We start from the raw sequence: 19,297 nt of genomic DNA, 5'->3' as shown, positions 1-19,297 counted from the left end.
AGAGAGAGAAAAAAAAAGAAAACAAAGGCAGCGATAAGGGGAAGGCTTCAGTGAAAGCCTTGTATCTAATTATATCTGTCATTAAAACAAGCCCTGTGGCCTGTTACCCATCCAAGCTAACAGATGAAGGACTAGACAGCACTGATGCTGTGCTATTTTCCACTGCATGGACTGGAAATCTTCCTTCAGCTGCATTATTCGTTCTTGGCTAGAGGGGCACATTGCTTTTCTTTGTGCAGTATCTCAACCTACAGGCCCATGGGTCAATACAAATTATATCAGAAGTAATACCCATAGCCTGGGGTGGGTGGGAGGAGACCATTAAACATCACCAGCCCAGTCTAGGACACGAGGATGCTTTTGCTCAGCACTTTGCACCAAAATGGTTAAGCACAGCAGCACATGTGTCAGCCTAGGCAGGATTCCTGCCTAGGTGCTCCCATCTCCTAGAGGTAGCTTTAAAGAGAGTTTTTCATCATGGCTATGCCCTTGCTAAGGGCTTGTGTTCATTTTCCCAGCCAGAAAGGCTGCAAATCTGTGCTTGGTTTCCTTTCTGCTTTGAAGCTAGCAGGGCTCACTGTCCCCAGTTCTCCCCATTGCTCTTACTGGGAGGCTTAACCAAACCTCATTACCTTGAAAGGAAGAAAGCTTCTGTTATCATGACTGATTGGACTCTGTTTTGCCTTCCCAGTAGGTAATCAGCAATGTAGAAGAAAAGATTTTTCAAAGCCCTCCTCAAAGCTTTCTGTAGTTAATTAAGCACATGCTGTAAGGACCCTCCTGACGTCCCTAAGATGGGGAACAGTTTTAAACTAAAAGAGGAGAGATTTAGATTATATATTAGGAATAAATTCTTTAATCAGAGGACAGTAAGGCACTGGAACATGTTGCCCAGAAAAGTTGTGGATGCCCCATACCTGGAAGTGTTCAAGTCTAGGTTGGATGGAGCTTGAAGCAACCTGGTCTAGTGGAAGATGTCCCTACCTATGGCAGGGCATTGGAACTTGATAATCTCTAAGGTACCTTCCAATCCAACCCATTCTATGATTTCCAGGATGCTGTTTGTCTCAAAAAGCCAGGACCTAGTCAAAGTTTGGGGTGTCTTGAGCAGAGTGGGGGGAAAGTGATGCAATCAGAGGGTGGTAGCAATCTCACAACCTATTTCAAGATGCACCAGGTCTGTCCTAGCCTTGTCACTGTCTCCACTTGCTGTAGATAGGTCATTCCTTTTGACTCACGGGTTAAGCTGTGGACAGCAGAAATCAGGGAGAGAGGTGCCATATTTACACAATGACTTAGAGGAGGGGAAAAAAGCACTAAGGAAATATCTTCTTCTGTTTCCTCCCCTGGTGTCCTAGTGACCTCTGGCAGAACTGGGCAGCTAAATCCGTATTGCATCCCACACATTGCTCATGTATCCAGCCTTGGTTCTGAATCAAAATGCCTGTACATCTGCAGGAGCAGCTGGAACAAAGGACAACAGAAATCTTGGGGTTTGGCACCTTCCAGCAGCACATGGGCCAGGGTCTGAAAGCTGACTGAGGTCCCTCTGTTCTTATCTTCATGGCTTTTTGGTGCATGTTTGTGTCCACAGGAACTGGTATTTCCTTTGAAGCATCAGCTCCTGGAATCTTGTTAGTGTATAATGATAGCTTTTGTCAATTTAAAATAAAACCAGAGTAAATCTTCGGTATTTTAGAGAAAAACTTGAAAATCTAAGCTTAAAATGTAGGGGAAAAAAAGAAAAAGAGTAGAAAGGTTTGTTATTTATTAACCCTTATGATTTGGGGACTGAGATTTGAGGGCAAAGAATGCTAGAATGGCTTCAGTGTTTCCAATGTGCACATATTAAAAAGTACATCAGCCCTTTCCTGGCTGTGCAATAGCTGGATTTGTGGAAACAGAGCCCATTGTTCAAACAGAAAGCATTGCAAATACCCCACTAAATCCAAATGCAGCAGTGCAAGCCTGCAGAGAACAGGAGAACCTTCTCGTGGTTTTCCTGTGGTAACAGAGAAATTACAGTCCTGACTAACCTGGAGGATTGAGATGCATCCTATAGGAGTAAAGCTCTGTATATGTCTGTGATGGGAGGTAGAGATGGTCATCCTCACACCTAGCAGAGTAATGCAAAAAAAAGCTCTTAGCTAGATTTTTGAGTGAATTTTGGAGTCTTTCTGTGAAAAATGAATGTATTGGTATTAAAATCATTAATTTTGTTATGAACCTTTCTCTGGAAATGGACACAGCTTTCATACTCAGAGAGAGCAGGGAAGCCCCCACTGTTTAGGGCGGGTGAGGACCAAGGGGGATGAAGGTCAACAGGCAGAAATGAGACAACACGGCCTGAGCATCATCCAAAAGTGTGTGACTGATCCAACCATCCAGTCCCCCTGTATAACCTCCAGGAGATCTGGTTAATAGATCATCTCCTCCCAGAGTAGTCATTTCTACATGAACCCAATAGGGACATCCCCTCAGCTGTAGTCATCTCCATAGGAGACATCTGAACGAAGGTAGGATGAATGCTGACTATCTGGAATATCACACCAATGCCATGCTGGGCCCCAGTGGGAGCCCCTGTGGGAACTGGTGCAGCTCAAGACATCAGATCTCTAAATTAAGAGCAAGCTTTGGTCCTCTGGCTCTGCCAAAGGCTCCCTGCTACATCCTGGGGCAAGTCTTGTAGCCTCTTTATCCCTCTGTTCCCTGAAATGGGCTCCCAGGGAGAGGTAAAGATAGGTGGATGTAACTGCTTGTAAGGCACACCCATAGGAGAGTGGTGTGGCCACGGAGCAAAAAAACATTGGGAATTGGCTCAAGTTGAACATGCATAGCTCCTTCATGCCCCCTGACTCGCTCGTGTTTGGTGATGGCTTTGTCCAGGGATGTGGGAACAGGTGTGGGGTCTGTGCCCCACCAGGAGGATGGTGGCATCAGGACACTGCCCGACATGTTACTCTCATCCAGGCTCAAAAGTACATTTCATCCATGAAAGAGGTGGAAATGTCCATGCTTTCTTCCTGAACTAAAAGGGCATGATGTCAAGTTTCGGGGGACCAGGGTGGGGGCTGCCAGGGGAATTGGTGTGCAGATGGCAGAGGCACCTGGCAAAGCCCATGGTAAGCAATGCTCACACTCCAGGCTGACCATGCCCTCGCGTCTTTGGCACGTAGCTCACCACACACGTCTGTCCCTGTTTCAGATGAGAGGACACGGTCATTTTTAGACACATCAGACAACACTAGCCACATACTTCGCCAAGGACGAGGGAGGTCCTCTGCGCCCTCCGTGAAGGAGCTGTCAGCTCTCTATCTCTCCCAGACAGCTGGTGCTGCTGCTGACGCCGCCGGCCCCGCACAGCCGGTAAGCTCTGCCACGCGCCCCGCAAATCACCAGCGGCATCCCAGCAATGTCCCGGCCCAGCAAGTGGTTGTAAGAGGCTGGGAGAGAACATGTCTGGCTTCATAAATCTGGAGACTGCGCCCTCCGTGAAGGAGCTGTCAGCTCTCTATCTCTCCCAGACAGCTGGTGCTGCTGCTGACGCCGCCGGCCCCGCACAGCCGGTAAGCTCTGCCACGCGCCCCGCAAATCACCAGCGGCATCCCAGCAATGTCCCGGCCCAGCAAGTGGTTGTAAGAGGCTGGGAGAGAACATGTCTGGCTTCATAAATCTGGAGAAACACAGCATTTTCTGATAATCACTTGTCATTTGCAAATACTGGATAAATGTTATCTGAGGTGTGGATATGTGTGTATACAATGTACAAGCTGTGTGTACACGCACACACATTATATACTTATTTAATTCACACATGCACACATACACTGAACACACACACAACTACATCCACTAGCCCATACAGTTTACTCATACATAAGATTTCCACTTTACTTGCACACATATATTTACATACTCACATCCACGGAGGAAATATTTAGTACAGAGCAACACATCCATCTCCATACTATCCCCATTGCAACACATGCACATATATATCTTTCTTGTATGTCACACTCAGGCACAACTTCACAGTGCATCCTCCCTGTGTTCCTCTGTTTATAGCCTTGGGATCCAGAGTTTTAATCCTCCACTCCAGGCTGATCAATGGGCCATAGGATAATTCAGGTTGCAAGGGTCATAAGGCACTGAGCTATATTTTTCCCATTTCACCAGCTCCACTGGTGGTCCAGGAGTAGTGTGGGATGTGGTTCCACATGTGTTCATGGTTTCTTCTACTCTCAATCTTTTGTAGGGTCCCTGTTCAGAGACAAAGTCTCTCAAGTGTATATCAGGGCTCTGTACTGGAGGAGTCTAGGCTGAAGCAGTCCCAGTTGAAAATAAATGGAGACTGCAATTGGAAAATTACAACTGGTTAGAAGCCTGAGAAAATTTTAAAAAACTAAAAGGATTTCCAAAACAAAGAATTTCACAATCCATAATGCAATTACAAATGTAGGTCAGTTTGATTTTTAAAATATTGAACTATAAACAAAAACATAGGTTAAATCAAACTTTGGAGAAATCAGTTCTAGTTTCGTTTTTCCCCTACCTCTAAAAAAATGTGTTTGGAGTTTTGTTTGTTGTCTGAGACTTTAAGAAACATGTTTTTGATCAATGTGGAAGAAGATTCTTTTTCTCATCTGTACAGAACTGCCAATGAACCAAAAAAGAAAACCTCACCTGTTGTGGTTTTAGGTCTCTGTGGTTGATATGCATATTAATACACATAAAGATACAAAAATATATATAAAGATAATGTGTCTTCCTATGCAGTTTAATGTCATTTCTCCTCATATCTTTTACAGAGTACTGTGAAGGACAACTCCATTCACTCTCCCCACAGACAGGAAAAAAGCAAGGTAGGAAATGTAATCAAATATTTGTGGTCTGTGTGATTTAAATACCCACACAAGGCAGCAAGTAGAACTTTCATACTGAATATAGCTATCAGCTGCTCAGTCACTCTTCCCCACATTCAGTTCTTCACAGATGAAAAAAAAGCCAAAACCTTATTTTTAAAAGTGCATTCAAAGTATGTTGGCTCATGTGAAGGATTTGTATTTTGCACTTGAGCAAAATATGCTGATTTTGGTATTTTGAGTGAGGGGTTTGTTTTTACTAATGTTCAAAACTTATTTTTAGCCAGAACAATCTGCATGTAACAGAGTGAAATAACACTGCGTGCCAGTGCTTTGAGCAACAACTAATAATATTCCAGGCATAACTCTACAGACGTAACCGCACAGGCATGCCAAGGGTCAGCAGATCTGTTTACTGAAAGGAAAGCCACCAGGATTACAGTCTCTTTTAGACAATGATTAAACGCTTCAGCTACCTTCCCTGTGGATAAATGCCCGGGCAGTGCAGGTTGCAGGTATTCAGTTCAGTGTTCAGTCAGGATTTCCAAACTAAGTAGAAAAATTGCTGAGAGGGAGACTCAAAGGTAGGCTGGAAAACCACAGTCCACTCTGTTCACTTCTGACCAATGCTGCTGTGAATTTGAGCTGAGCTCAGACTGACTGAGTCTAAACAGGACTAACTTTCACTGTCCCCCAGCTGTGTGGGTGTTACCCCAACCTCCTGTCCCTCAGCCTTTCTCTTCCTCCTAAGGGAAGCACAGAATCTGGCCTGCTGTTTCCAGCAGTTTGTAAACCTTAGCTAGCCTCATGCCTGTACAGGTCTGCAAGTCAGAAGAGTCTCTAATTGTATAGCTGTGCATATATTCTTGTGCAAATGATGACATGATGCACACTCATGAGTTCAGCAAGAAATTATTAATCAGAGAAACATCCTCCCCCAAGCCCTTCCTCCTGAGCAGTGGGCAGCCCATGGTGCTATCAAGAGCACATCATTCTACCTTGCTTTCCAACCTCATCAGCTCAGTCTGACACTTTGGTTCTTTCTCCCCAATTTCTTCTTGAGACCTCTTCACAAATAGCTCCCTGACTTTCTCCTGCACCCAGATCCTATGTTCCCAGACACTCTGCAGGTCCTCCAACTGCCCTGGACACTGAGGAGCAGTGGACACTTGCAAGCAGAAGGGAGAAGTTAATTTTCAGCTCCCTACTCTAAGACAGTCTTCCTTATATCATTCTTGTGGTCACTCTCTCTTGCTGACACAGTCCAAATCGAGCAGCTCTGTTACGCTGTAGCTGGACTGAATCCTGGGGACTGTAGACTAACCACCTCACCTGGATTAGAGACCTTGCTTTAGAGCCGTTGCAGTGGAATAAGAGCTAACACCAAGCCTGGAGCGTGTGCAGTGGTGTGATGTTTTGGAATGCTGTGTGCTACTGAACCAAAGGTATGGAGCTTAGTAGGTGCATGGATTTCCCTTGCTGGTTGGCTTTTCCCTTTGCCGTTCTCACTATTAACGGCCATGGGGTTGGGGGGTAAGAGATGATGCTGACATTTAAAACTGTTTCCCTAAAGATGTCAGAAGCTCAGAAACCATCTAAAGTTGCCATCAAGAAAATGGAAGATGACTTACCTCCCCCTCCTGCCGTTGGCTCAGTCCAGGTCATTGCTTCAGGGAGTCAGGATCTCAACCCACTCCCTGTGCCTCCTCCAAAACAAGCTTTCTCCAAGTTCTACCAGCAGCGCCAAGTGAATGAACTAAAAAGGCTCTACAGACACATGCATCCTGAGCTCAGGAAAAACTTGGAAGAAGCTGTGACTGAGGACTTGGCAGAAATGCTTAATACCGAAGATCCCAATGCACAGGCATCTGTGAACCTGGATAAAGTTCTTCCAGGAGAGGTTCAATCCATGCGCTGGATTTTTGAGAACTGGGCGCTTGACTCCATTGGGGACCACCAAGCCACAAAGAAGCTGGCAGAAGAGGAGGTCATTCCCAGTGGTGATGTGAAAAGCACTTCCCTGAGGTTTGAAAGCCAGTCAATCAACGGATACAATTTGTCAACATCAGCCAAGGTGTCAGAAACAGACCTCGCCAGGGGGGATGTGCGTACTGCCCGGTGGCTCTTCGAAACACAGCCACTAGACTCATTAAACAAACTGTATTCAGATGAAACTGAAGTGCAGGAGGCAGTTCTCACAGAGCTTGTCCAGGGAGGTGATGTGAAAGGGGCCAAACAGCTTTTTGAAGCACAGTCCTTGGATGCTATAGGACGCTGCTCCTCAGTGGAGGAGAAGAGCATCCTACAACTCAAGTCAGAAATCCAGGAGCTAAAAGGTGATGTTAAGAAGACTGTCAGGCTCTTTCAAACAGAGCCCCTCTGTGCCATCAGAGACAAAACTGGGACCATCCATGAAATCAAGTCCGTCTGCCGAGAAGAAATTCAGAGCAATGCAGTCAGAACAGCTCGCTGGCTGTTTGAGACTCAGCCCTTGGATACCATCAACAAGGACACTTCCAAAGTGCAAATAATCCGTGGGATTTCATTGGAAGAAATTGGAAGGCCAGATGTCAGTGGAGCAAGGTGGATATTTGAAACACAGCCTCTGGATGCCATCAGAGAAATCACGATTGAAGAACAGGACTTCAAGGCTTCAACAGATTTTGTCACAGGGGCAGATGTCAGTAAGCAGCGATTGCTCTTTGAGACCCAAACTCTTGACTCCCTGAAAGGCGAAGCTTCAGAAACTGTAGTAGCCAAAGAGCAAGTCATTGGAGGTGATGTGAAATCTACACTCTGGCTGTTTGAAACACAGCCAATGGAAACTCTGAAAGACAATTTTGAGGTGGGACGTTTAAAGAAAGTAGAGCTTTCAGCAGAGGAGAAGGGAGACGTGAAGCAAAGAAAACATGTCTTTGAGACCTGTCCCCTTGGCAGCATCTCCAAGTCATTTGAGGAAGACATTCCAGCCACCAACATGGAAGAGGTAGTGAAAGGGGATGTGAAGTCCTTCAAGACCCTTTTTGAGACCCTTCCTTTAGACAGCATTAAGCAGGCTGATGCTGAGCCCATCACCAAAGAACAGGAGGAGAAAATTCCAGCTGGAAATGTCAAAGCCAACCAAATCCTGTTTGAGACAACACCTCTGTATGCCATCAAGGATAGCTTTGGCAATTTCCATGAGGTCACCTCTGTAAGCAGAGAGCAGATCATCAGTGGTGATGTCAAAAACTACAAATGGATGTTTGAAACCAGGCCCCTGGACCAGTTTGATGAAAGCATCAGGAAAGTGGATATAATACGGGGGATCACAAAACAGGAGGTGATGTCTGGTGATGTCAGAACAGCCAAGTGGCTCTTTGAAACTCAGCCCATGGATGTCATTCATCACCAAGCCACGGAAGGTGAAGAGCATCCTTCAATGAAGAGGGAGATCTCCCAGCGGGGGGATGTGAAGACCTGCCGGTGGCTTTTTGAGACCCAGCCCATGCACACCCTGTATGAAAAGGCTGAAAAGAAGCAGGAGGAGAATGGCACTGTGCCCCAAGCTGATGTGAAGTCATACACATGGATGTTTGAGACTCAGCCCCTGGACTCCCTGAAAGGCCAGGAGGAACAGTATTTACAAGTCAGTAAGGCATACAGTCAGGAGGAATTACAAGGAGTTGATGTCAAAACTGTCCGGCACCTGTTTGAGACTGAACCCTTGGGCAGCAATGTTGTTGGTGAAGCTGACAGGAAAAAAACTATGCGGTACTCCAGTCGTGTGGAGATACAGTCTGGGGAAGTGTCCAGAGTGAAGGAGTTCTTTGAAGCTAAGCCCTTAGGTACAGCCACCAAACCAAAATCGCAGAAGGATGCTGGGCCAATTGAAGCTGGATCAGTGCACAAGTTCACATGGCTCTTTGAGAACTACCCCATGGATACCCTGAAGGACAACTCTGAGGGCATCCAGGAAATCCCTCCAGAGAAGGGTATCGAGGGGGGAGATGTTGGAGGCAAAAGGTTCGTGTTCGAGACATATTCCCTTGACCAAATCCATGACAAAGTGGATGAGACAGAGCTCCAGAAGATCCAGAAGGAAACCATGAACAAGGCTAATGTCAAGTCCTGCACAATGCTCTTTGAAAGCCAACCCTTATATGCTATTCAGGACAAAGAAGGAGGATACCATGAGGTCACCTCTGTGCAGAAAGAAGAAATTATGAAGGGTGATATGAAAGGCGCCCGGTGGTTATTTGAAACTAAGCCCTTGGATGAAATCAAGAAGGAAGAAGAGGTGTTTGTGATTAGGGCTGTCACCCAAGAGGACATCAAGAAAGGAGATGTCCAAGCTGCCCGGTGGAGGTTTGAGACAGAGCCTCTTGACTCCTTCTCAGGGGGCAAGTTGTCTGTGCCCAGAACAGTAGACGACGTGCAGAAGGGAGATGTTCAGTCTAACAAGCAGCTCTTTGAATCCCAGCAAGTGGGACAGAAGAAGTATGTGAGGATGGTCAGTGTCAGTGATGTTCAGCGAGGTGATGTGAGGACATCCACTTGGCTTTTTGAAAACCAGCCTGTGGACTCCCTGTATGGGGATGCAGAGAGAAGCTCATCTATGACTACAGTGCAGAGAGAGGACAGCCAGAAAGGGGATGTAAAACGCTGCACTTGGTTGTTTGAGACCCAGCCAATGGACACCCTTAAGGACCAAGAGGTGACAGCCAGTGCTGGGGCCCAAGAAGCAATCCCTCGTGCAGATGTGAGAAGCACAACATGGCTCTTCGAGAGCACACCCTTGGATAAATTTAGTGCTTCTGAAGGTAGCATAGAAATAGAACTGAAAGAAAGAACCATGAAGGAGACTTTAGAGACTCTCTGCACTTGTCAGGCTATCCAGCATGATGGGATCCTCATTGAAGCCAATGATATGGAGAGTGTGAAGATGGTGAAGTACCAGCTCAGCAGCCCAGGTGCTCCAGAGATCCTGAAAGAGGAGATTGTGGGAGGCCATTTGCAAAGGATCATGCTGCAGCTCCTGCACAGAACCAATGTGGATGCACAGAGTATGCTGGTGGAGGAGGACAGAGAGGGCAAGATCAAAGTAAGCCCATTGCAGCTACTGGACCAGAGTGAAGTTCTTAAAGGCAAAGAGGACTTGAGTGGAGATGTAGCCAAGGCTTTACAGGGTCTCCTCAGTCAAGATGCATCCATCAAAAAGGGGATGATCTTACAAGAAACAAAGTCAGGATCACTGAAGATGACTCTCTACTCCCTCCAGTTCCATTCTGTCCAGCAGAAAGTTGTCAAGGGGGATGTGAAGTCAACGATTGGGAATCTATTGGCTTCTTCTCAGGAGCAGAAAGCAGCAGCAACCATCAAACGTGAGGACAATGAGAAGGGAAATGTCCAACTTTTTGCAAGCTGCATTGAGAAGGGTGATCTTAACTATCTGAAGAATCTCCAGCAGGAGTCGGAGATACAATCCCTCATCTCTTCCCAAGCAGAGCAGGGGGCAGATGAGAGTGAGCCACGGGTTGTGCAGGGGGCTAACATACATATCTTACCAAATAAAGAACAAATAAAGAAAGTAATTGCAGAAGGTGAGCCAGGGGCTATGGAGGGAGCAAAAGAGGGATTTGCATGTGAAAGCATGGGCGGAGAGGGTGTGTTAGAGAAAGAGGCTGTGCATGCAGCAGGTGTGACAGGCACCACTGTGCAATGTCTTGGGAAGCCCCTGCCCACAGTAGTGGGAAAGGAAGAAATTCTGTCTGGAGGGCTTAAAGTGACTACAAAGTCAGTCCAAAGGGTTGCAGATGCCAGCAACAAGACAGAGAAAGAAGAAGCCACCACTGCCCATTTGAAGGAACCCAAAACTATGATGCAAGGAACATTTCCAAGCCAAGTGACAGCTCAGAGGGCAGAAGTGGATGGGAAACAGCAGAGTGTCATGTCTGGGGAAGCCAGTCAGACCCAGGCAGAAGAAAAGACCCTTGGGAGCGATCTTCAGGCTGCAATGCAAAGCCTTAGGTTAGCAACAGCAGAAGCTAAAAATATTCAGCACCACGTCCAGAGCAAGTTCCAGAGGAACAGGGAGGAGGTCCACACAGCCTGCAGGCAGCAGACAGTCAGCACACAGGGGACAACGACCCTTCAATCAAGTGTACTCCAACAGGATTCTTCATCCACCAAGAAGGAGAGCACCAGCACTGCCACCAGGACCACCACTACTAGAGTCCAGGAGGCATCCAAGACCCACACAAGCGTGTCTCAGAAGAGCATAGCATCACACAAAAAGGTCAGTGCTTCTGAGGAAGTACAGGGAGGACAACTATTGAGCCAGGAAAGCCAAGTTGTGCCTAGTAAAGATTTTAGCCTTAAGGATGGCCTTTATACTGCCACACCCGTGAAAGCCTATATAAACCCTTGTGTTGAGTCTGATTACAAAGAGCAATCAGTGCAAGAAGAAAGAGATGTTGTTATCAGAGGGGATGTACAAACAGCTATCAGAGCACTGCAAAGTGCCGCCACAGAACAGCGCCTGGTAGAAAAGGAGGATGTTGTCCGAGGTAATTTAAAAGCCACACTTCAGTCACTGGAAAAGTCTAACATTAATGTCTCCAGAGGGGATTTTAAAGCTGCTATGATATACAGAAATGCAGGGCAGTCCTATTCTGTGTGTAAAAAGAAAAATGAGACTCAAGTCATTAGTAACCAAACTGCTGTAGTGGATTCAGGGTCACAGGGTGATAATGACTTTCCTCCTCCTCCTCCCTCAGTTGCTGTGATGAAAACAGAGCATTGCCCACCCTCAACTAAAGCAGCAAGAGATGGTGCCCTTCCATTACCAACCAGCAAAGATGAAGCCCCAGGATGTTCTGCACCACTTCAGACCCCTCTTCCTGCCCTCCCTTCTCTGTCCTGCAAACCCAGTGATCAAAGTCCTGCAGAGAATCCCAGGACTCCTCCAAAACCAGAAATTACTACCCCACCAAGGAAAAAACCTGTTCCCCCTCCAAAACCTGAACACCTCTTACATGAGGCACATTCTGCCTCTGCAAATAATAGCACAAGCAGACCAACCAAACCAATCCCTCCACCCCTGCCTCCAAAACCTTCAGGCTTGAGGGAGATCATCAAGCCAAAGCCTCCCTCCATGGAGCTGGGATCAAGCTGCATGGAAGTACATGAACAATCAGACTATAGGGAGGTTCAGGCAAAATCCTGCAATTTGGAGACATCTGTGAAGAAGTCTGTCACAGTTCAGGGTATAAACTCAGAAAGAAAGTTGCCAAAATACACTGCCAAAACCCCTCTTCAAATGGCAGAAGAAAGGTACAAGGCCAGCAAAGCAGAACAAGGAAAGGTGGAATCAGACAGTGCTAAGATTTCAAAGCCAATAAAAAATGGAGTGGCTAGTTTTGAAGGCAAGCAGGGAATGATGAGTGGGAAAGCAGCTGCTCCAAGGAGATGTCCAGGTGAGGTGGCTCAGAGGCACATAGACCTGTGCCAAAATGAGAACAGTTGCTCATCACTATCACCCCCAACCTGTCCTGGTAGAGCCCCGACACGTAATGTGCCAGGACAAACTGAGTCAAGCACCTCCCCTGTGGACCACACTGCTCCTCCAAAGACAGGAGATGACACTTCACAAAATGCCTCATCCAAGGTGGAAAGGGAAAGTGTATCTAATTCTTATGGATTGTGGGATAGTCAGAGAGTTGTGCAGCAGGTGCATGAGAGGAGGCAAATGTCTCAATCAATGTCCTTCCATCAGCAGACAATTAACTCCTTTGAGGAGCAACAGCAGAGGAATAGTGGGCAATTGAAATGTCCTGATGGGGAGGCTGAGACACATGCCCAGGAGAAGCCAGTAGTAGTTATGAGAGAGAAAAAAAAGGGAGAAACGGAAGATGAGCGTCGGAAGAGGCTGTCGATACACAAAGAGGAGATCATGAAAGGCAATGTCAAGGAGGCTATGGAGATCTTTGAGAACCTCAGGAGACAGGAGCAACTGCAAGAGATCTTGACTCGAGTGAGGGAGTTTGAGGAGGAGACAAGCAAAGTGGATGTGAAAGCTCTGAAGAGCTTCTTTGAGAAGCTTCCCAAGTGGGTTGTTCAACAGAAGGCCCACCAGGCCAAGCAGCAGGACAAGACTGAGGCACTGGCAAAGGAGGACACTGATAGCATCTCATCAATGGAGCTGGTTTTCGAGGACCTGGAACGAGCAAGTGCTGAGATTATCCACCTGAAAGAGCAGACACTTGCCCGGATCCAGGACATTGAGGAAGCCATCAAGAAAGCTATTTATTCTGTTTCTAGTCTCAAGTCTGAGTCAGACATTGCTGGGCTCTCAGGACTGTTTAAGGAGTCTCTGGGGAGCACCCAAAACTCTGGGAGCAGCAGTAATATCCGTAAAATCAGTATTGTCTCAAGCAAAGCCAAGCAGGAGGAAGTCACACTGGAGACAGAAGAAGCAACATCTGTGGAAGGTGCAAAGGTGGCAGAAAGGACTGAGGCAACCAAGGCAGAGCTAGAGATTCCCCGCCGTATTCAGTCTCGTGTCAGCTCTCCCTCCTCACCTTCCTACATCTCCATCGAGTCTGCTGCCAGGAAACCAGCAGAATCACCAAGGACAGCACATTCCCCCCAGGATGTCCCTTCACCAGATTGTCTTGACTCTCCAGGAAAGAGGGATACTTTTGCTCAGAACAGTTTTAGCTCCTTTAACCATGCAACAGCAGGGGCTACTGGGCATGACACAACCCCCACTGAGAAGAGACCAGACCCCGTCCAAGCAAAAATTGGGCTGAGCTCAGTGAAACAGCGCACCCTTGGCAATGCCAACCACGTGATCAGTGACAAAGAGAAGGGCTCTCTGGACAGCTCCAAAGACAGCTGCCACTGTGAGATGAAAGGAAGCTTTTCAGAATACTGCTCCCTGAATGTCCCCAGCCCACAAAATCCACGGAGGCAGAAAAGCATCTTAGAGCTGCAGACAGGGCCTGATGGGTCTAAGCTCTATGGAGCCACTCGGACTGTCATGGAACAGTATGAGGAAATGGACCAGTTTGGAAACAAAATCATCACTTCGTCCACCACAGTCACCAAGCAATCTGAGACACAAACATCTTCCACATGTGATGTGGTTTCTCATCCCCAGTATGAGGTATCTGCCTCACCCATGTTTCGGAGGTACTTGAAGAACCCAGGTGAAGACTTCCACACCAACGGGAGTTTTCAGGAGCCAGGAGTGGTCTTTGTCACCTTTGGCAACTCCAAGCCAAAGAAATAGGAGATTCTGGAGAGCAAGAGAGGGCTGTATGAGACAAAAAAAAGAAAGGCCACGATAAACATATCTCCTGTTTTATCCACATTACACACAGGAATTCACCTATACCCTAAGAACTTCTCAGGGTCATCATCTTGGTGTTTGCACACAGACAGGACAGCTGCAGTCTGCCTTGACACTGGAGGAGAACAGCCCTCACTTGGCCAACCCAACAGACTTGGTGCTGCACCACAACCCAGAGTCCTGACACTGTAAGAAGCACAAGGAAAATTCCATCCATGGGCACCTAAGGGTATCTTCCCCTCAGAGTGTTTGGTGGGGGGGCTGGTGGTGTTGTATGGGGCTTCTCTGAACTAATGAAGAAGGAAAGATAGGTAGGATCAATTAAAGAACCAATCAATCTCATCATTGGCAAGAAAACACCTTTATAGTACCTTCTTTTCCTAAGAAGGGCATCCTAAATACATGTATATACACAAGTTCATATTGATGGGTGGGTTGGATAAGTTTTCTCTTAGCCATTAAGAAAAGAAAAGGAAAAAAAAAAATCTAGAATTGCTGTCAGCATTGGACTTGGGAGAGGGTATTTATCAATTTCTTTTTCAGTACTTGGAAAGTGTTTGATGCTATCAAAAATTGTCGAGCCAAGACCTATAGTTATTATCAATGCCATTCTCACAAAGGAAGATGCTATGAAAGATTCTCTGCTTGAGTCAGAATGGTTACTGCTTTCCTTTCTTTATTTCTAGAATTGTAATTTATTATTCGATATATACAAAAACCTTATTTTAGTTTTTCCATGCTTTCCTACATGTTTACTGTTTAAATTCATTTTGAGACTTTGTAAAGCAATTTTCTTATTATTATGACTTTGTTTTGTACATTCTCAACTCAAGATTTTAGATATTTTGTGGCTTTTTTTTTTTAACTTCTATTGCTGCATTCTGAAGGTAAACATTACCTCTAAAAATACTTCAGTCTGGTTGAGTTTCTTTTGTTCAGTGCCTGTTTCCTTTCAAAGTATCTAGAAATCATCTCTCAGTGGACCAGTTGAATCACATATTGAGAGCAGTCTGAATCACTGGGGGGATTTAGTCTACATATGCTTCAAAATATGAGTGGATTATCAGCCCTGCAGAAAGCAGCATTCATCAGTGTTGTCTGAAAAATTCGTTGAGTCCAGGGCAATACAGACACCTCAGTCCAGGACTGTGTGTAAGTTTGTGGAGAATGGGTAGGATGTATACACGAAGAAAGGTCTGAACACTTGCCTGTACCCATTTCCCCTGTGTGAGAAAGCAGCTGAGGTGTTGTGCCTCTCCATAAGACTTACAAGAAGGAGCAGATGATGAACCAACCATGACTTATTGCTGTGCCTCAACTCATATCACAGGTTGGCCTGAGTTTGGTGCTGAGGTGAGCAAGCAAGGAGTTTTCTCCAGGTGCAGGAGAAATTGAGGAGCCTACAGAGTGTCTGGATGGTTTCTCAGGGAGCTGTGTCCTACAGTCTGGCTCAGACTTAGGTTACTGACCCCTGGGTCTGACTGTAGAACACCTGGTTGATCTAAGGCAAGTCACCCCAGATATCAGTGCATCAGCTTACGTTTCTGCAGAACAGCACAGTAATGACATTCAAAAAAATCATCAGTAAGGTGTTATGGTTAATATCGGCCTTTTTCCTCTGATGGATCTACACTGATGAACAAAGAGCAGGACCTGGGGAGGAAGGAGCTGTTCAGAGACTACCACTCTATATGCCTGAGGCTACAGATAGGTATTTAAATAGCACATATTATCTTGTGCCATGCATCACCTTGGTCGAGCTGTTGTAGACCATGTAGTTCTGCTTCCTCGCTGCAAAACAGGTACATACCCAGAATTCACTGATTTACATCTAGAACCCATAGGTTTGAAAGTAAGACATGCCAAAGGAAGAGTAAGAACATAATTTTCAGTTCCACCAAAATACACACTGAAGGTTGAGCTAGAAGAGCAGATCATTATAAACTGAGCATATCTGCTTTCAGGAAATCAGAAAAAATAACCCCTTAGACTTTCCCAATTCCTTTAGCAGGACCAATTGCAGAAATAAGGCACAGTTAGTTATCTGGAGCTCCTCTTCAATTTTTTTCCAACACTGCTTTCTTATCCTTGTTTGTTTCCATCTCAACTTGTTTCAGGATGCCCTTCACACATTTCTTTCATTTCTTTTGAAGGACAGCAATGGAGCAGTTATAGTAAGCTGCAAACAGATTGCTTGGGCAATGAAAATGATTCACAGGAACTCAAATAAACCCAAATATCCTGCACAGCCAGTGCTTAAATATACAGATCTTATTGTTTGTGTTTCTGGTTTTACAGGATTTCTAAATGTTTCAAAGAGCTATTTATGAGACTAAGATCATTTAAGATGTGCTTCTTTCATGGTATTTCCATCAGTCAGGAACCGAAATATGATGAGGAGACAGATGCTGCATTATTTCAACACCATACATGGCTCCTTGAAACACTGAAAGAGCTGGAGAGTATAAACAAATGCGAAGATTTGAAACTCAAATATGAGCTGAAGGATCAGCTCATGTTCTCTGTGCTACAGACCTTGCAATAATAAACCAGCAGAGCACATACAAACCTTCAAATCCCAAATGAGTTGTCAGAGTTATCCCATGATTTTTGGGTACAAGACATGACATTGTTCACCACACTTTGCCCTAGTGGATCACTGCATTCTCACACAGTGCTGGGCAGATATTTTCAGGAGCAAACAGCCTGAAAGAATTAGCTGGACCAGTGGATAGAGGACAGTTGGCCTTGTCTTAACTGTACCTCCTTGAGTGGTCAAGGGATGAGTTATACTACAGGTCTAGTTCTCTTGCAGCAGTAGGCATGACGTACACCACATTTGAAGCGCCCACATCAAGTACTGCCCTTTCCAGCTCGATCAGCCACTGGTCTCTCTGAGGGTATTCAGTCTTAGGTCTGAAAGATTTGTCCTTCCCACAGAGTCACAGAATCATTAAGGTTGCAAAAGTCCTCTGAGATCATCGAGGCCAACCATTAACCCAGCACTGCCAGTCCACCACTAAACCATGTCCCTTAATGCCATGTCTACTCATCCTGGAATACCTCCAGGGGTGGTGACTCCATCACCTCCCAAGGCAGCCTGTCCCAATGTCTGACCACCCTATCCATGAGGACATTGTTCCTAATATCCAATATAAACCTCCCCCGGCACAACTTGAGGCATTTCTTCTAGTCCTATCTCTTGTTACTTGGGAGAAGAGACAAACCCCCACCTGGTTACAACCTCCTTTCATGTGGCTTGAGAGAATGAGAAGGTCCCCCCTAAGCCTCCTTTTCCCTAAATACCCCCAACTCCCTCAGCTGCTTCTCATCATACTTGTACTCTAGATCTTTCACCAGCTTCTCCACCTATCAATAACACAGGCATTTTCAGGCTGACTCCTCCTACTATAAAGGTTTTAATTCACCTAGGGAAAAAAGAAAACAGCTGATAAGCCACAAGCCAGCTGCAACTTTCAGCATGGCAGTAATCAGCATTGTGCTGGAAGAGCCTTCCAGGAACACTCTGTAACTGCTTTTCACAGAAGCCTTAAGATAATTTCTTTGCCCACAGTGCCATTCAATTCCTGTTAATCATCTCTCTATCTTCCAAACCATTAGGAAGGTTTATTCCTGGGACTGACAAATATACCTCTGAAGAGCAAGAGTATTTGCCATGCATAAGACAGTGAGAATTGAAAATAAATCCCCTGGTGAAAGAGACCTGCATCCTCTATAAAAGATTATATCACTTTGGAAACACACTCCAGGAGTCCATACATTCATTCCCAGCTCAGAGTAGAGATCATGCTTGTTTGTTAAACAACTCTATTTCCATCTTTCATCACAATTAAACAAAAGCATTTTTTTCTTAGACAGCACAGACATGTCTATAGTTACTCTCCTCTCTGCCAGGACACAGACCCTCGCGCTGTGTGAGGGCTCTTCACTGTCAGAGGAAGTGCCTGCCAGAGTACCTGAATGTAACTGTGATCTCTACCACCACACACAGCAAGATTGGCTGAGATTTGTTAAAGCCAGGACTGGCATTTTGCTGGATCACAAATAATGCTGCATTCATGCAGCTGCCCATCACCACTCACTGTTCTCTGCCTAAGAATCTACTCAATTCCTCCAGTGAAATGATATCCATGCCAAAGGTGCAGAGTTTCCATTTCCCTTGGAGACGTCTACTATCATGGAACCACGTTCCATCGGGTTTATGCTACCATTTTACACCAGAAGACTCTATCTTATTCTTAATTGAAAGCATATTTCTTCTTCACCTGTACTAACACTGCCCTCACACTGGCATTTGCACAGTTCTGCAGTCACATTGGTGAAACCCATCTTGCCAAACAGACTCATTTTGTTCAATTAGATGGACCTGTTTTAGGGTAGATTCCATAAACTGAATCTTCCCTGATTATACGTTGAGTTTAGATACCCGTTATAAACACAGATACTTGCAGAACTATGTTCTTCTCTCTGTAGAGGACTGGAAGGCCAGAGGTATGCTGGGATCATTGCAGACTGAAGGAAAGATAGGGGATTTGTTTGTATGCATCCCTCTAGAGAGAGGGAAGAAAACTGAAGGCATTTAACTCTTCTTCTTGTAAATGTTGTCATAGTACAACAAAGAAGAATCCATCTTACTTGCATGTTCAGCCAAAATGAAATTAATTTTAAAATATTTGGTCCCTGCAGGTGTCTGTTGTAAATAAAAGACAACATCTTTTCAACTCATCGTTTGAGACACAAAAACAACTTTTCTGTTTCATAGAATCACAGAATCCTAGAATGGCCTGGGTTAGAAGGGACTTTTTGCACATCTAGTCCAACCCCCCTGCCATGGGGAGGGACACCTTCCACTAGACCAGGTTCCTCTAGGCTGCATCCAGCCTAGTCTGGAACACTTCCAGGAATGGGACTTCCGCAATTTTTTTGGCCAACCTATTTACACTGGTCAAAGCTCAAATGTGGCCATCAGTCCACTCCACATGAAAGCAGAAAGTAAACTTGCCTTTTCTCAGAGCTAACAACACTGCAAGACAAGGTGAGCACATGCTGAACAAAAAGCTGAAGGGATCAGAGAGCACCA

At 45.6% G+C, this 19,297-nt stretch overlaps 1 protein-coding gene across 1 annotated transcript; it reads left to right on the top strand.

Annotated features, from left to right (window-relative positions):
- Positions 1-6,435: 6,435 nt before the first annotated feature.
- On the top strand, positions 6,436-14,136 carry LOC103805704 (xin actin-binding repeat-containing protein 1-like). Its single transcript, XM_009078364.1, has one exon. It carries the CDS (start codon positions 6,436-6,438, stop codon positions 14,134-14,136), a length of 7,701 nt encoding a protein of 2,566 aa, XP_009076612.1.
- The last annotated feature ends 5,161 nt before the right edge of the window (positions 14,137-19,297 follow it).

This window comes from Acanthisitta chloris, unplaced genomic scaffold (assembly GCF_000695815.1).
Source record: "Acanthisitta chloris isolate BGI_N310 unplaced genomic scaffold, ASM69581v1 scaffold6827, whole genome shotgun sequence".
Lineage (NCBI taxonomy): Eukaryota > Metazoa > Chordata > Aves > Passeriformes > Acanthisittidae > Acanthisitta > Acanthisitta chloris.
Note: the sequence above shows the minus strand (reverse complement) of the source record. Positions and strands in the feature narration are given on the sequence as shown.